Source organism: Ixodes scapularis, unplaced genomic scaffold (assembly GCF_016920785.2).
Source record: "Ixodes scapularis isolate PalLabHiFi unplaced genomic scaffold, ASM1692078v2 PGA_scaffold1__304_contigs__length_218370807, whole genome shotgun sequence".
Taxonomy (NCBI): Eukaryota; Metazoa; Arthropoda; class Arachnida; order Ixodida; family Ixodidae; genus Ixodes; species Ixodes scapularis.
Genome location: NW_024609846.1, coordinates 119646884 through 119661944, shown reverse-complemented (window position 1 = coordinate 119661944; position 15061 = coordinate 119646884). Strand labels below are relative to the sequence as shown.

The 15061-nt window shown below is 48.0% G+C and overlaps 1 protein-coding gene across 1 annotated transcript in view; it reads right to left on the bottom strand.

Moving 5' to 3' along the window:
* Window positions 1-273: 273 nt before the first annotated feature.
* The window catches only part of LOC8031397 (2-methoxy-6-polyprenyl-1,4-benzoquinol methylase, mitochondrial), a 127344-nt gene continuing 112556 nt past the window's right edge, over window positions 274-15061 (bottom strand). The window contains exons 6-7 of the mRNA XM_040222973.2: window positions 6420-6531; window positions 274-748 (exon numbers count right to left, since the gene is read on the bottom strand). Of these exons, the coding sequence (XP_040078907.1) occupies window positions 647-748; window positions 6420-6531 (214 nt within the window). The 3' untranslated portion in view covers window positions 274-646. The remainder of the gene's footprint in view (window positions 749-6419; window positions 6532-15061) is intronic.

Genomic DNA, 15061 nt, shown 5'->3' with positions numbered 1-15061 from the left:
AAAGACGTACGAAAGCGGTTTCACGTTTAGCCTGAAACTTTCAAATGTAATCCCGCCGTACCTGAGTGGCAACGATTGCCAGTTTCCTATACAGTGATAAGGTATGTCAGACGGAAATATGAGATTTTGGTGTGTACGCTTAAAATACTCCCAGAACGATATCGTGCTGAACATCTGTAATTAGTTCTATGAACAACGACGAAAGGGTGCTCATAGGCTGTATAATGTTTTGAGAATGAAATCACAATACGAAACAGTTCCGCAGTTCACGTGTTTCAGACTGTAAACGCTGTTATAAACATTATTTGAAGAAAACATTTAGAACTATACGACCTCCAGACTGATGCACAATTCAGTAAAGTATGCTTTATAAATATCTTCTTACAATGTCACAAAGGCCTTCGCATTCTCAGGTGTTTTGACTGACATCTGCCACAGCACTAAGCCGCTGCCGAGTGTAGCGACGCCATTAACTGGGGACAGTAGCGAGCAGAACTGACTGAGACTCACACCTAATTAAAGTTCACACACACAAAAAAAAAATGGTATGGCTCGGCAACACGGGTGGGTCTTTAAGACGATAAGTTCGTCAATGATGGTGAGCGCGCCTTCTTGGGAAGCAGATTCGTCCAGCGCCTTCTCTCGGTCACAGCTTGAATCCCGAGTGGATGGCTGCAACACCCCCTAGTAGGTTCTCGAACGTGACCTCCTTGAATCCGGCCGCCTCAATCATATCCTTGAAAATTTCCTGAAACAGCGAGAGAAAAATAAGGCGGCTGTTATGTAGCGGGCGGCAAGATGACACCCTTAGGTTCGTGACCATCGGCTGCGCTCGCACCGAGCGCTTGAGAGCAGGGTGGTAAAGGTGGGTGAGGAGGAGTGGCAAATCTCGTGCGCCGACACCCGGGGTCCCGAGTGAAAGATCGCAAAAGAGAGCGACAGAACACGAGAGAAAGAAAGCAACATTGCCAGCTGAAGGACGGCAGTCGCAATGGTAAACGCGAAGAGTGAAAACTCTCAGCAGTATAAACAGTGATAATTTAACGTTGTAAACTAAATTCTGAGCTATTCTAACGCTTATAAAAAGCAATAAAGTCATTACGCTGCATTAAATTCCCTTCTGTCGAAATCTCGGAAATCTGGTGGTTGCGCAGTTTCGTATTCCTCAACCGCGCCCACCCGTGCCCCACCGGCGAAGCCGGGTATATGGTTTAGTTTAGCGTTAATGCGAGGCCGTACATCTGCGCGCTATGCAAAAAGAAAGCTTCGAAAAGAACGCGAATATCTTTCCACCGGTAAGTTCGTGGATTGTTGAAGTTCACGAAACTGCTCTGATGATGTAACCGTGTTTGGGACCCCGAGGGTCTGCCTGCACGCTCCGCCGCTTGCGGCAGCCAGAATGTATGGGAAAATGGCGGACCTTTTCCTCTAGAGTTAGTATGTATGATCTCTATGCTAGAGAGCCGCGGGACACGAGCAGACAAACGCCAGGCTAGGAACGTAGCGCCAGGCTCCACCGGAATAAACCGATTAGGCCAACCATCTAATGTATACACCTCATATTTAACATTGGCGACAAGGGCGGGCGAGAAATCCGACAACGGTTCAAGGATGACTACGACACAAGGCAAGCTCGAAGAATTCCAAGGGACAGGATGGTCGGCCTGGGCGGAGCGGTTGGAATTCTTCCTGGCAAACGACATAACGGACCATGGGAAGAAGAGAGCCCTGCTGCTGACCCTTTGTGGCGCGCAAACCTACGAGACTGTGCAAGCGCTAACGGACCCGAGGAAGCCCGACGAAGTTGCCTTTGAAAGCATCATGTCCATGCTCCAACAACATTACGATCCACGGCCTTCGGAACTATTCAGCCGAAGCAAATTTCAACGCCGCGACTAACAGCCAGGCGAGTCCATCGCTAGCTATGTGGCAGATTTAAAGAAATTAGCCGCCAACTGCAATTTCGGCGTGCTGAAACCTCTCTCAGTGGCCACAACTAGCGCCGGAGCATCGACCGCTTCAACCAGCGCTGAAGGACGAGCGGCCGCTGCCCCTTTGACATTGAATCCAACCATGCTGCCGCTGGATGTAATGCTGAGAGGCCGTTCGGTGTGCAAGCTGAGCGTCTACAGCAACGGCTTTTCGCAGAGCAAACGTTTACGTTCAAGGAAGCATACGACATGGCAACAAGACTGACAGTGCGGTAAAACAGCAGCAGGAGCTTAAAACTTCCAAGACGGAACTGCATAAAGTCACGGAACCACAGGCTACGAAACAGACCTCGAATCGGGATCAAACGCAACCGGATCTACAGGGTAGCGTGCCGTTTCTGTAAAAAAGATAGGACACATCGAAAAAGCTTGTCGAAACAAGATAAGGACTGGCACACGTCGCTCAACCCATCAGATGGACTTCAGCGCAGAGGAGGACGCCCTAGAATCACTAAGTGGAGCTTCTGTTAAAAGCTACCAGTGGGACATGCAAGAACTGAACGCACAACGTGCAACCAGTTTAGTTCCCAAGTAGCTGGTGACTCTCAAGGTCGAGGGAAATAGACTCAAAAGCAGCATTTACGGTGATCAGTGAGGCCACCCACCGCAAGGTGTGGCCTACCAGACCACCGCACCTGCGAAAAGAGAACGTCACCCTTCGGACATGGACCGGCGAAGGCTTGACTGTCCTTGGTTCAGCTGAAGTGCATGTGAGACATAAGTCCAAGGACTACGTTCTACTGCTGGTTGTAACTAGTGGAAGAGGGGGCAACTTGATGGGCAGAAATTGGTTTCCAGCGCTCATGATCCAGGTCAGCGGGATATACCATCTTTCGCCAGACAAAAAAGTCCAGACGGTTCTCAGTGCACACAAAGCGGTGTTCAAGTCCGACATTACAGGGTATAACGGCCCACCTGTCCAGTTGGAAATCAAGGAGTCAGCAACGCCAAGATTCCTCAAGGCACGCCAGGTACCTTTCGCCCTGCGTGCTGTCGTGGAATGCGAACTGATGGCACTGCAAAAGCAGGGCATCCTGGAGCAGGTCCCACATTCAACATGGGCCACGCCTGTGGTGGTGGTTAGAAAGACGGATGGTTCGGTCAGGCTTTCCGGGGAATACCGCAGCACGGTGAACAATACAGCGAAACCGGTGGCTTATCCGCTGCCGACACCCACTGAAGCCTTGTCTAACCTCCGGGGTGGCGCAGTCTTCTCGACGCTGGACCTTGCGCAGGCTCATCAACAGCTACGGGTGACAGACGACACGGCAGAGGTACTGACAATCAACACCATCAAGGGGCTGTATCGAGTGAAGAGACTTCCCTTCGGAGTGGCGGCAGCTCCTGCAATCTTCCAGAAAGTCATGGACACAACATCAGCAGGCATCTCAGAAGTCATTGCGTACCTAGACGACATTATCATCAGCCGGGAGACTGCGAAAGAACACACCTATCGACTCGATCAAGTACTGACGAGACTAGAAGATGCATGACTAAGACTAAAGGAAACTAAGTGCCGCTTCGGGGTGAGTGAAGTAAAATTTCTTGGCCACCTCATCAATGCGGACGGCATACATCCCCCGCAGGACAAGATTCAGGCCGCAGTACAGGCGCCCAAGCCAAGGAACAAGACAGAGCTGCAGTCCTTTCTGGGACTGTTAGCGTTTTATGACAGATTTCTACAGAATAGAGCAACGATTGCGAAAGAGCTCTATCACCTGCTGGAACAGGAGACAGAGTCGCGATGGGAGGAAAACCACCACGAGGATTTCCAGAAGTTGAAGGATCTGGTGGTGCAGTATACAGTACTGGCACACTATGACGAAAGAAAACCGCTGCTGTTGTCCTGCGACGCTTCGCCTTACGGTGTGGGTGCCGTACTAGCACCGAGAGGCTCCGATTGCGGCCGAGAGGCTCCGATTGCGTTTGCGTCCAGGACACTGGAAACCGCTGAGCTCAACAACTCACAACTTGACCGAGAGGGTCTAGCCATTGTGTATGGAGTCAGCCATTTTCATCAGTATGTCGCGGGGCGAAGCATGATAATCTACACAGATAATCAACCTCTTCTTGGCATCCTAGGAGCTGACAAGCCCGTTCCACAAGTGTTGTCACCGCGGATGACCAGATGGTGCGTAAAACTGACCGCTTATAACTATGAGCTGAGATACAGGCCAGAAAACCGCCATCAGAATGCGGACGCTCTAAGCCGACTTCCCATGTCCACCACGGAGGAGGAGCCAGAAGTACCAGGAGACATCCTGATGTTTGAGGCTTTGACCCGCCCACCGCTCTCCGCAGACCAAGTAGCCAGGGAGACAGCACGTGACGCCGTCCTAGGTAACCGTATACCAGGCGGTATAAGAAGGCACTCTTCATCGGTATCAGTCCCCAGAGTACTCGCCGTACAGAAGTAACGCGGCAGAGTTGTCGACACACAGAAGATGCGCAAGCTGGGGGACACGAGTCGTGATTCCTAACCTCTTGAGAAGAGAGACGACGGCTCTAATTCACTCGGGACATCGCAGAATTGTCGCGAGGAAAGCTTGTGCTCGCAGCTACGTTGGTGGCCCGGGATCGACGCCGATATTGAAGCGTGGGTCGCTGCATGTAGCACTTGCCAGATACACCGGAAGTCACCTTCGAAGGAACCTATCCCTGTGTGGAATAGGCCAACCGAGCCGTGGGACACTGTTCACCTGGACTTTGCAGGTCCTGTCGAGGGTCATGTTTTTCTGGTTGTGGTGGACGCGTTCACGAAGTGGCTGGAAGTGTGCGTGGTCCGCAACATGACGTCTGCCGCCGTCATTAAAGACTTACGGACCATTTTTGCAACGTTTGGTCTACTAAGGAAGATTGTGTCGGACCATGGCGCGGCTCTAGTTGCCGAGATGAAAACATTTCCCCGAAACAACGGGATCATCGCTGCAACAAGTGCACCGTACCATCCCGCGACTAATGGCCAGGCGGAGCGCATGCTATAGGAGCTAAAACTTGCACTCGGGAAGAAAAGAAAGGAAGAGCTGAATTGTGTGCTGGCCAGGTTTTTATTCAAACAGCACATTACCATTCACGTTGCAACGGGAAAAACGCCAGCATGGTTGCTTTATGGCAGGGAACTTTCATCAGCTCTGGAACGATTAAAAACTGTACTTTCTGAAGAGCCAGCCAGCACGGAAAGCGTCACTAACGCACGGGAACTGAGCGTGGGACAGACGGTCTGGATTAAAAAGTTTCCACGCGGCAAAGGTTGGGTTCCTGGCGTAGTTGAACGTCAGATGGGCCTCCGTTCATGGATGGTGAACATAGATGAAGGTTCGGTACGCCGGCATACTAAGCACACACGCCAGCGATGGACAACAGCCAACACTCAACAAGAAGCGAAGACTCCGTTTCCTGTGTGGGACCTCAAGATTGACCAGAGCCCAACTCCACAACGGGCACCATCTCCCGGTAAAGATACTCCAGCTCGACTAGACGCATCACCCCAGCGAGACAGTTGCAGGCCGGCGGTGCTTCCTCGCGAACCAGCGTCAGCTTCTTCGACGGCAGACGCTGGCCCTTTCACTGGTACGCGGAGGGGCACTCAAGCGCGACGACAACCACAACGCTACGGGAGCCACGACTAGTTGGAGGGGGTGTTATGTAGCGGCTGGCTAGCTGGCGCCCATCGGCTCGTGACCATCGGCTGCGCTCGCACCGAGCGTTTGAGAGCCGCGGGGTACGAGCAGACAAACGCCAGGCTAGGAACGTAGCGCCAGGCTCCACCGGAGCCTCCATCGGAATAAACCGATTAGACAACCATCTAATGTCAACATCTCATATTTAACAGCGGCCATTATAAGCAGTGCAGCAAGGTCAAAGCTCGTGCTTCTAGCCTCTTTCACATTGACTATCAATAGGGTGCATTGTCTAGTTTTCACGAGTTGCGTGTTGCCAAGCTGAAAGTTAACCAGCTCACCTGCATGCTCTGTTATTTCTACTCATTAGGTTAACCGTGGTCAAACATAAGTGGGTGTACTTTTGCTGCGGCGTTCGGCACCACCCACATGCCCCATCAGAGAGGAGATGTGGCTATAGAGTCAGTGTCATGCGACTAGCTACACGCGACCTTTCCTCCACCAAACATGCATTCTGATGCTGCGATGGCACCGTTCGAGTGTATTGCAACTGCAGAGCTATGCTTCGATTGTTTGTTCCTGCGGAGTCTGCACACCCCTGGTAACACGTGGGTGCTGGAAACTGCTGCTACTGGACACTGATGTGAACTGTGCGTGCTCTTCTCTCATAGGAAATGCCACAGAAAGTTGTTCCCAGGTGTATAACTATAACAAAGATGAGTTAGACCCCCGACTTGAAAGGTACGTAAGCAGCGCCGCCATTTAAGGGGGGATGGCTACAGTGAACATGAAAACGCCGGAAGCTCACCTGGCTGGGAAACTTCCGGATACTTTCGACGAGGTACTGGTACGACTTCCAGTCGCGAGCCAGCAGCAGCCCCATCACGGGAATCACTTGAAAGGAGTACGAGTCGTACACGCTGCAAAGAAATGGAAAGGCAGACGGTTTTTCATCTCTCTGTGTTTGAATTACAGGTCGCTCTGCCAGAGTTCGCCTTGCAGGTTCGTGTGTTCCTAGCGCACCTTGTGAGTTGGTTTACCTGCCAGATGTACCGATCTGCTTTTGTTTCCACCAAATATCGACCAATATATCGGTGTGTGCTTGGCTGTTGCGTGATAGCACGCTCCCTATATATGTTACCCTTTCATTGACGTGCCGCTCCTTGCATTCTAAAGCGCCGATACGCACTTTTGATGTCTCATCATATAGTACGGTGTTAGCGCTGAGACGTTTGGGAGTTGGAGCAATCGGACGAAAAGACCGGGAGTGCACAGGCGAGCTCGTGGTAGCTAATCATGTCGCTTAACACCTGAGAGCGGAGTTTGAGACGTTCCCTTCTGTGTCTGTTCCTTCGACTAAAAGTTCTTCATTTTCTTCACAGTCTCAGCTGTTAAACGACGTGATTAGCAGTTAGATGTTTCTCGCAATACAAGGTAAGGAGAATTAAACTTATAATGATAAAAATAGCACGAACATCGGTTATGCCGAACTTCTATGCACTACAAAATGAAAAAAAAAAAAAATACATCACAAGCATGTGTACCACCAAAGTGAGGATCTAAGTACCCCTTGCATGTTTCTCGCCATGACTATCAAGTGCCAAAGGAGCCTGGGGTGGAGCATACTGACTGACTGGTTGGTTGGTTGGTTGCAATCATGCTAAAGGTATCAAAGAATGTTTTTGCATCCATTTTTATAAAGTGCATATTATGCAGGACAGAACAATTCTATAGTGCATAAGGGAAGGGCAATGATGTGAACGTTACTGCACAAAACTGCCAATGTGCTTGCCCTGCTAAGTTCTGCCAGGTTTCACTAAAACGCGAGGCACTTACGTCAACATTGTGCCAAAAGTCAATTTCTTTCTCCATACTGGATTCTAAGAAGGCGTGTTCCTATAAACACGCACAGCAAAGTTCTTTTTCGCATGCACAACTTTTTGGGCGGATGCAAATGACGTTTTCCAGCCGCATCGGGGTTCCTTCCACACTTTGTTAGTCTCCATAACTTTAGAAAAAAAATATTACTTGCGTTTGCGCTTTGAAATGGTTTATAATGAAAACCACTGGATTCAGTCGCACGATGGACGCTATATCCTTTTAAAGTCACTGTATCTGGCTGAAAATACGTCATTTTCGTCCGTCATAAAATTAAGTATGTGCATTAAAAAAAAAAGAAGACAACTTGGCGGTATTTGTTTTTGCGTTAGGCCGGCGCTATTTGATTCGGCTTTCTTATCGAGCACTGACTCAGGTTTCGCAGTATTTCCCCGTGTTAGAGGCCTTCTGTATGCGTCAGGTAGCTTTGTTGAGTGAGCTCCTCGTCCGGCGCAGGTGCACCGGAGAAGCGACATCCGCCATGCTGCGTGTCTCGCTCCGCCACAGCACAGCTGCGATGCGCGCTTGGCGTAAATAAAAGCCCGCCGGAGCGGGATGGCGCACGCGCGCGGGTCGTGTGTTTAATTAAACATGTGCAAGTTGATGACTTACCAATAAATTTCTTAAGAACAGAAACGCGACTATTATTCGAAAACGTAGCCCGGGCAAAAACGAGACATGGGGGCAATACGCGACATTTTTAGTTTAGTGCGCATTCGAATCTTGCAACGTGACTAATTTTATACTTTGCCGACATGTGCCGGCACCTGTCTGCTTTACGCCATAAAATAAAATATGCTATAATTGGTGAGACAACGCTGGCGAAAAGAAAACATTGCGCAGTTATTGCTCACGGGTGGACGAGCCGAAAACAATGTGGTGAAATTCTGCACTTGCATTCTTCTGGAGGCGCGCAGCTAAATTTAAAAGAAAAAGCTACTAAGCCAAGGTAATTTCTTATTTTATTTAATCATGATGTTTCGAACCCGAGACTGTGGTGAGGGAAAATAGATGAAACTTTTAAGTCGAAGAGAAAAGGACACAAGAGAAGGCGTCTCAAGTACTTTCTTCGACTTCAAAGTTTCCTCTCTTTTCCGTCACCACACTCTCGGGTTTGAAACACCATGATTGACTATCACCAGCTCGCCAGCACGCTCGCTGTCTTTTCATTATTTTATTTGCCTGTCTTATTAGCTAACTGTGGATAAAATGTTATCGCTCTGAACTCTGTGTCAACTATTTTGTGGTACATTGTCAAGGCTAGCGTAGCTTCGACTGTGCAGCAGTCCCGTACACTCCTGCGAGAGCGCGTCTTTGACAGAGTTGGAGCACTCTGAAAGCCAAGCTAGATTTGACAACGCAGCACGAATCAATTGACGCCGAGTATAGGTTGTTGGTGTTATGAGTATAAAATTGTCTAAATAAGAGTATATGCAGGTTGCATTACCGACTTGATTTGCACAATGAATCTTTCGTTTACCTACCACATCTATGTAGGCCTTCGACTGTTCGAGGGGTAGAGTTCATAAATAGACTAACGATTTCATCTCAAACCGGGGTAAAATTGGGTCTCGTTTTTAATTTCGACGAAAAGACCATACGCTTTAGGGACGTTTCTACCTCTTGCCACTGCGGGAGAACGCCAAGAAAGCGAAACAGGAGGTAGCAGCTGGCATAAGTCATGGCGTTGCCCAACCAGGGCCCCTAAACTCGTCAAACACAAAGTTGGGGCCGAAGTTGAAGGAGCGCACTGATTGGCTCATCAGGACGATGACTTCGCGGTTCTTTCGCCGATGTCCAATGAGCGCGCTCCGCGAACTTTGGGCTCCAACTTTGTCTTTGACGAGTTTAGGGCCCCTGCAGAGTATCTAAGCAGCAAGAAAGACAGAACGGTCATGACTTATGTCTATGGTCATGGCTTGCAGCCATGAATAAAAAATTGGACATTCTAATATCCTTTAAAAACAGAGTGGACGGGATCGAGCATTCCATATAAGCGCTATAGACAAGTATGATTCAGTGATAAACCACATGACTCAGCGTGCGTGATAAAGAGCTAAAAGAATTAAAAAAAAGAGGACTGAAGAAGTAGAGAAAACAAATCAAGAAACCGAAGGAGCATGTAAATGAACTTGAGTGGAGGTCACGCAGACAGAACTTGGAAGTTCACGGCATTTCGATGACCGAGAAAGAGAATGTAATCGACAAAGTAAACAACGTGGCAAGAAAGTTGAACATACCAGTGTTTGACCACGAGTGATGTGGTATCAACGCTTAAGGCGCGTTCACACTCTTGCAACCGAGTACGACCGAGAAAGACTTCTTGGGACCGGATGCACTGAGCGGAGCTGGTCCTAAGAGATCGCAAGAGGCTTAAAAACCGGTTTGGTCTCTCTCGGTCGCACTCGGTTGCAAGAGTGTGAACGGGCCATTAGGCTTGCCTCGAAGCCTGATAAGGTTCGCGGAACCATTGTCAGTTTTTCAAGCCAAGCATCTCGGGACTTCAGGTTCAACAAGCCATCGAGCCTCAAAGAAGCTAAAAGTGGAAAACCTGACCCGGTATGAACGATCGTTCGCTTGGTCCACAAAGGACCAAACGAACGATTTCTGTGCCACACCTACAAGTATGTGTGGCACAGAAATGGCGATGGACTTATGGGGAAAGATGGAGAACGAGTGCCCGTAGTTAAGAGCGGAGACGACTTGGAGGAATTGGAGCAGAATTTCTACTCTGTCGTTATCTAGGATCTGTGTTCCCCTTCAATGGCAGACAAAACGTGTTTCTCGCCGAACGACGCTGGCAACATTTTAATACCCTAACCTAATGGTGTCTTTTGCTTGTTTCATTTGAATGCACAGTCACTGCAATAAATATGATCAATTAGACGCACATTCGAAGTGGCTTAGTATTTCTCTTGATGTCATTATGGCGACGAAAACATGGTATTGCAAAGAAGATACCACTAAATATTTAAACAACTATAGAGAATATAACCTATGTCGTACCTCAAAACGAGGGGGCGGACTTTATGTATATTAAAAAAAGTCTATGCAATGCTTCGTGAGCGATTAATTTACGGCAGTTACTGATGACTATGAAATTTCGACATTGCAATGAGGATAAGGCTTTTTGTGTCATTTATCGCTCTCCTGTGGGCCATAAGTCCCGTTTTGTTAAATATCTAGATTATCTCTTTATCTATATTGGTGATAAAAACTTGAGACTTATTTTGGGGGTGAAGTTAATATTAACATGCCTGTGTCATCGCCGGAACAGTCGGAGTTTTTGACGCTTTATCAGTCGTACGGATATAGCCGCGCGATTTGCAAGCAACCCGTTATAAAATTTCGAATAAAACTTCCCCCCTTACCCCTTACCCCTTACCCCTTCCCCCCCCCCCCCCCCCCCCCACACACACACACACACTTAGATCTGTTTTTAACAAACATGCCCTAGGCACACATTAATGCTGGAGTAATCGAGGCTACGATAAACGATCTGCCTCCTATCTTTTCAAGCGCAGCTGCTAGGCGCCCGTTTCCGCGTACAGCGGCATCAATTCAATTCCCCGCTAAATTTAGCGAAAAAACTAAATTGGTGTGTAGGTCTGTGATGTCCCATAATGCAACACCGCGCATTCAATTTCCCCACTAAATTAGGCGGCAAAATGGATCACACGACCTCAACACCAATTCAGTTTCCCCACTAAATTTAGCGGGGAATTGAATTGGTGCTGAGATAATAACTCGTCGCTGCCTTGTTAGTCTTTGTCCGTAGAATATCAAAACCCGCTCCCGATCGACCGAAATGACAGCTTTTGTACCCATTAAGGCAGTCGCGTGAACTGCTCAAAGCTTTCGATACTGTGCATGACCGACAGGAAGGTCGATAGATACGTCGTGAGCCTAATTGCATAACCAACATACCGCGAAGCTGGTAGGGAGCTAGCGCTAGCTCGACCTGTAACGTTTCTACTACCAAGAGGAATGAGGGGAACCTACTCAAGAAATAAAGTGTACGTACCAAACGTTGCAAAGGTAGCCCAAAAGACGTTCATTTGAGTTTAATGTCAAACAAACCTCAGACTTGAGCGACGTGTGAGTGACGAGGTGAGAGTCCGCCGCCAACGACACCACGGTCACCAGTGACGCTCACTACTCCAAAAGTGATAAGAGCGAACAACGTGGGGGGAAAACTGACCCTCTATCCCGATAACAAGGCCAGCTATTCATGCGGGAAGTGTGCACTTCGAAGTTCGAAGAAAGGGTCGGGGGCAGTCACCAAAGCGCGCCTAGCTGGGCTTTGCTTGTGTGCGAAGTCGAGGGAATCGCAGGTGGGTTTTGCGGGTTCATGTCTCTCTTCCCCCCCCCCCCCCCCCCCCTTTTTTTTTTTTTTTTGCTGCCTAAATTTGTGATGCGTACAAACATCATGAAGGAAAACCTTAAGGAACAAAATAGTCAAATGTTAGCTTTGGCTCGTGGATTAAACTGGGTTTTGGATTGTAAAACAAGGTTGCCAAACGCAAGTCTCAAAAGATCACGCGTTATCGCTGAGAAAATGCCAACCGCGTATCGACACGGTTGCTCGAGAACCGCATCTGCAACCGCTTTGAAAACGCAACTCAATAGCCTTATTAAAAAAAAAATAATAATTTTTGCAAGCGGTCTTTTTAGATTAGGAATATTCCTCAATTTCCCGAAAGCTTTCGATCGCCTTAATCACAAAACTCTACTCTAGAAGCTACAGCTCCATGACACGATGGGAATAGATTAGAAAATAATTGTTAGTTACTTGCAGCACCATTTTCAGTGTGTCGCAGTAAGTGGCCACCACTGTGAGTCTAGATCGGGAGCACTTGTGCCACACACACGAAATATAAAAAATAAAATGACGTTTCCTTGTTTGTTTCTGTTTTCGATTCAGGCTACCAGTAGGAAGTTTTAGTAGACCGTCCCGATAACACCGACAACGATACCCGATAGTCCCCCGGCGCCTTTCACCTGCATCGTTTGCTTATCGGGTCCCGTTACGGGGACTATCGGACGGTCTACTAAAACTCCCCAATATTGCGCGATTGGTAGTGTTTTGCTCTCATTTTATTTTTTTTTCGCCCTCATCATCCCTCCCCGCCACCTCGGAATCGATCACAAAACGACTCAATAGGTCCAACGAGTCGAAAGATCCAACGTTGGATCTCTTGACGCGTTGAATCTCTTGACCGAAAGAGCAACCAATCGGACATCTTGCATCCGGGAAAAGTATCTGGTCGCCTTTGATTTGTACGCGTGACGTCAAAAAGTAAAACTCCCCGATTGGCTGTCTTGATCTCACGTAGTCGTAGAATTAAGAGGGAAACTCTCCGGGAAGCCGAAATGGTCGTTTAACGGTAATAAATGAAGCAGAACGATAAAATGAATGCGCGTGGGTTACATACTAGAGAACCGGGAATCCAAATAAGCACATAGCAAATAATTTTCGAAAAACGCTTCACGACCCTTTAATGGGCGACTTGCCTCTAGGTGTAGACAGTGGCGTAGCCAAGAATTGTTTTTCGAGGAAAAAGGGGGGGGGGGGGGGGGGGGGGGGCTGACGTGGCTGCGATGTTAATGAACTGGAGTGAGGAAGGGGGGAAGAGGGTGTCAAAGTGCATGTTGATTTTAAGGTAAACAAAACAAGTAATGGCGGAACTCATTGTGGCCAAGGTAACTTCCGGTTGACTAGCTTGAGTATGTTTCAATAGTCAAAAATGATGAGCAGCGCGTCTTCTAAATTTTTCTGGACAGGAAATCGGAAAAGGTATGTAGAAAACCGGACGTAACATAGATTGTTGTGCGTGTTTCTAAACCATGCAACGTCAAACAAAAAGAAACAAAAACAAAAAAACAAAACAAAACAGTGTATATCCTGTTTTATTTGGCCTCCGTAACAAATGTTACGTGGCCCTACCTGACGTAAAAGGATTGATAACTGGCCTAGTTGGTAGTTAGACATTTGAACGGTATTAGCGCACACGTATGAAGAAGAGAAACCGAAAGGATGGTACGCATGCTGTTTCACGTCTCATTTTAATCGGGTAACGAACTTTTCAGTCTCTTCTCTCTTCTTCACACGTGCGCGCTAACACCGTTCAAATCCCTACCTGACGGCCCAGTGGAAACTTGTGTAGACATGGGACATTCGAGGAAGTTAGACGCCCACGAACACGTCCACAAATCAACCCAGGCATGTAATTGTTTCGTGTTTTTCGTGCACGGGATAGCGTGTGAGTGAGAGCAGCATCGCCAGGTCTTTTGCGCAGCGTCGCCGCGAGTGTTCGCGCCGGCCAAAGCGAAACTACTCTACGCCTGTCGGACGCAGTTGAAGGGTGCCAAGGATTGCGCCACTCGTGCTCGATCGTGCCCGGGAAAAAGCGAGCGGTGCGTTTTGGACGACGAATGGAGATATCGTGATTGTGACAACGTCGACCTACCGCAGCGATCCCGAGACTGGTATTCATGCGGATACAGTTGCAGACGCGGACGTCCAAAGGCAATTTTAGATTTTAGATCCCAAACGATTCAGTAAAAAAAAAAAAAAAAAAAAAAAAAAAACGTAGTTTTGCGTCCGACTTGTTACGATCACGCGACACTCCTGGGCCGGTTTTCTCGAAGCGATGGTAAACCCATTTTGGTAAACCACGGTGCCTAGGAAGGAAAAAGTACCTAGGTACTGTAATAAACGGCTGGATATAGAACGACAATTATTATTTTTGATTGGGCAGTAAGATGCGCCATCTATCGGTGAAACAAGCCAGTCATTTTGTTTATCCTCTTTTTCCGCTGGCTGTTATCGTTCTAGCATGGTATTTTAATTCAAAATAAAGTAATGTTGTACTAGAAGACCAATTTATTTGCTTCAGATGGTACGAAGAAATTTTAGCTACTATGCTAGAGTTTGTCGACGAATATTCGAAAATGTAAGAAACATTTCCTTCAATATGTTTCGCCAAAAACAAAGCATAACTTTTCCGTGTGCCTTCCAGTCTGGCAACGCCGGTGCTGTAGTCTCGTTTTTGTTCCTTGCGACGCACGTTTCTGCGATTCCTGCTGATCTCAACTGTCTGCCCCCTCTTCCGCCGTTTGCCCAACCGATCCACCGGTGACGAGAAGCTAAGCTTCTCGTCACCGTTGAATTGCTGGCCACCGGGGATATGTAGAAACCTCGATGCTGTCGGCATACTGTCAGCGCACTGCGAACAAAAAAACAGTACAATGCCCCAGCTGTTCACCCGGAATGAAGACTTCATGGAGGATAACCCCCTTTCTCCGCAAAGTAATCGCTGCTCACGAGTTGGCGTGCATAGTGTAACAAATTAAACGTGTTAGTACAAATATATACGAACACTCGTTTCAAAACATTCTTTTACTCACCATAAAAACACTTGCAAGGCTTATGTACAGTCATATGTCTAGGATCCCGGACTGCTGAAGAGTGATGCGTTCGCAGAATGCTGCCGTCGGTTAGTTTAGTAGTCCCTCTGAACTACCGCTTTGCTTGATGTGCTAATTGGTTAATGGTGCGTCATTAATATA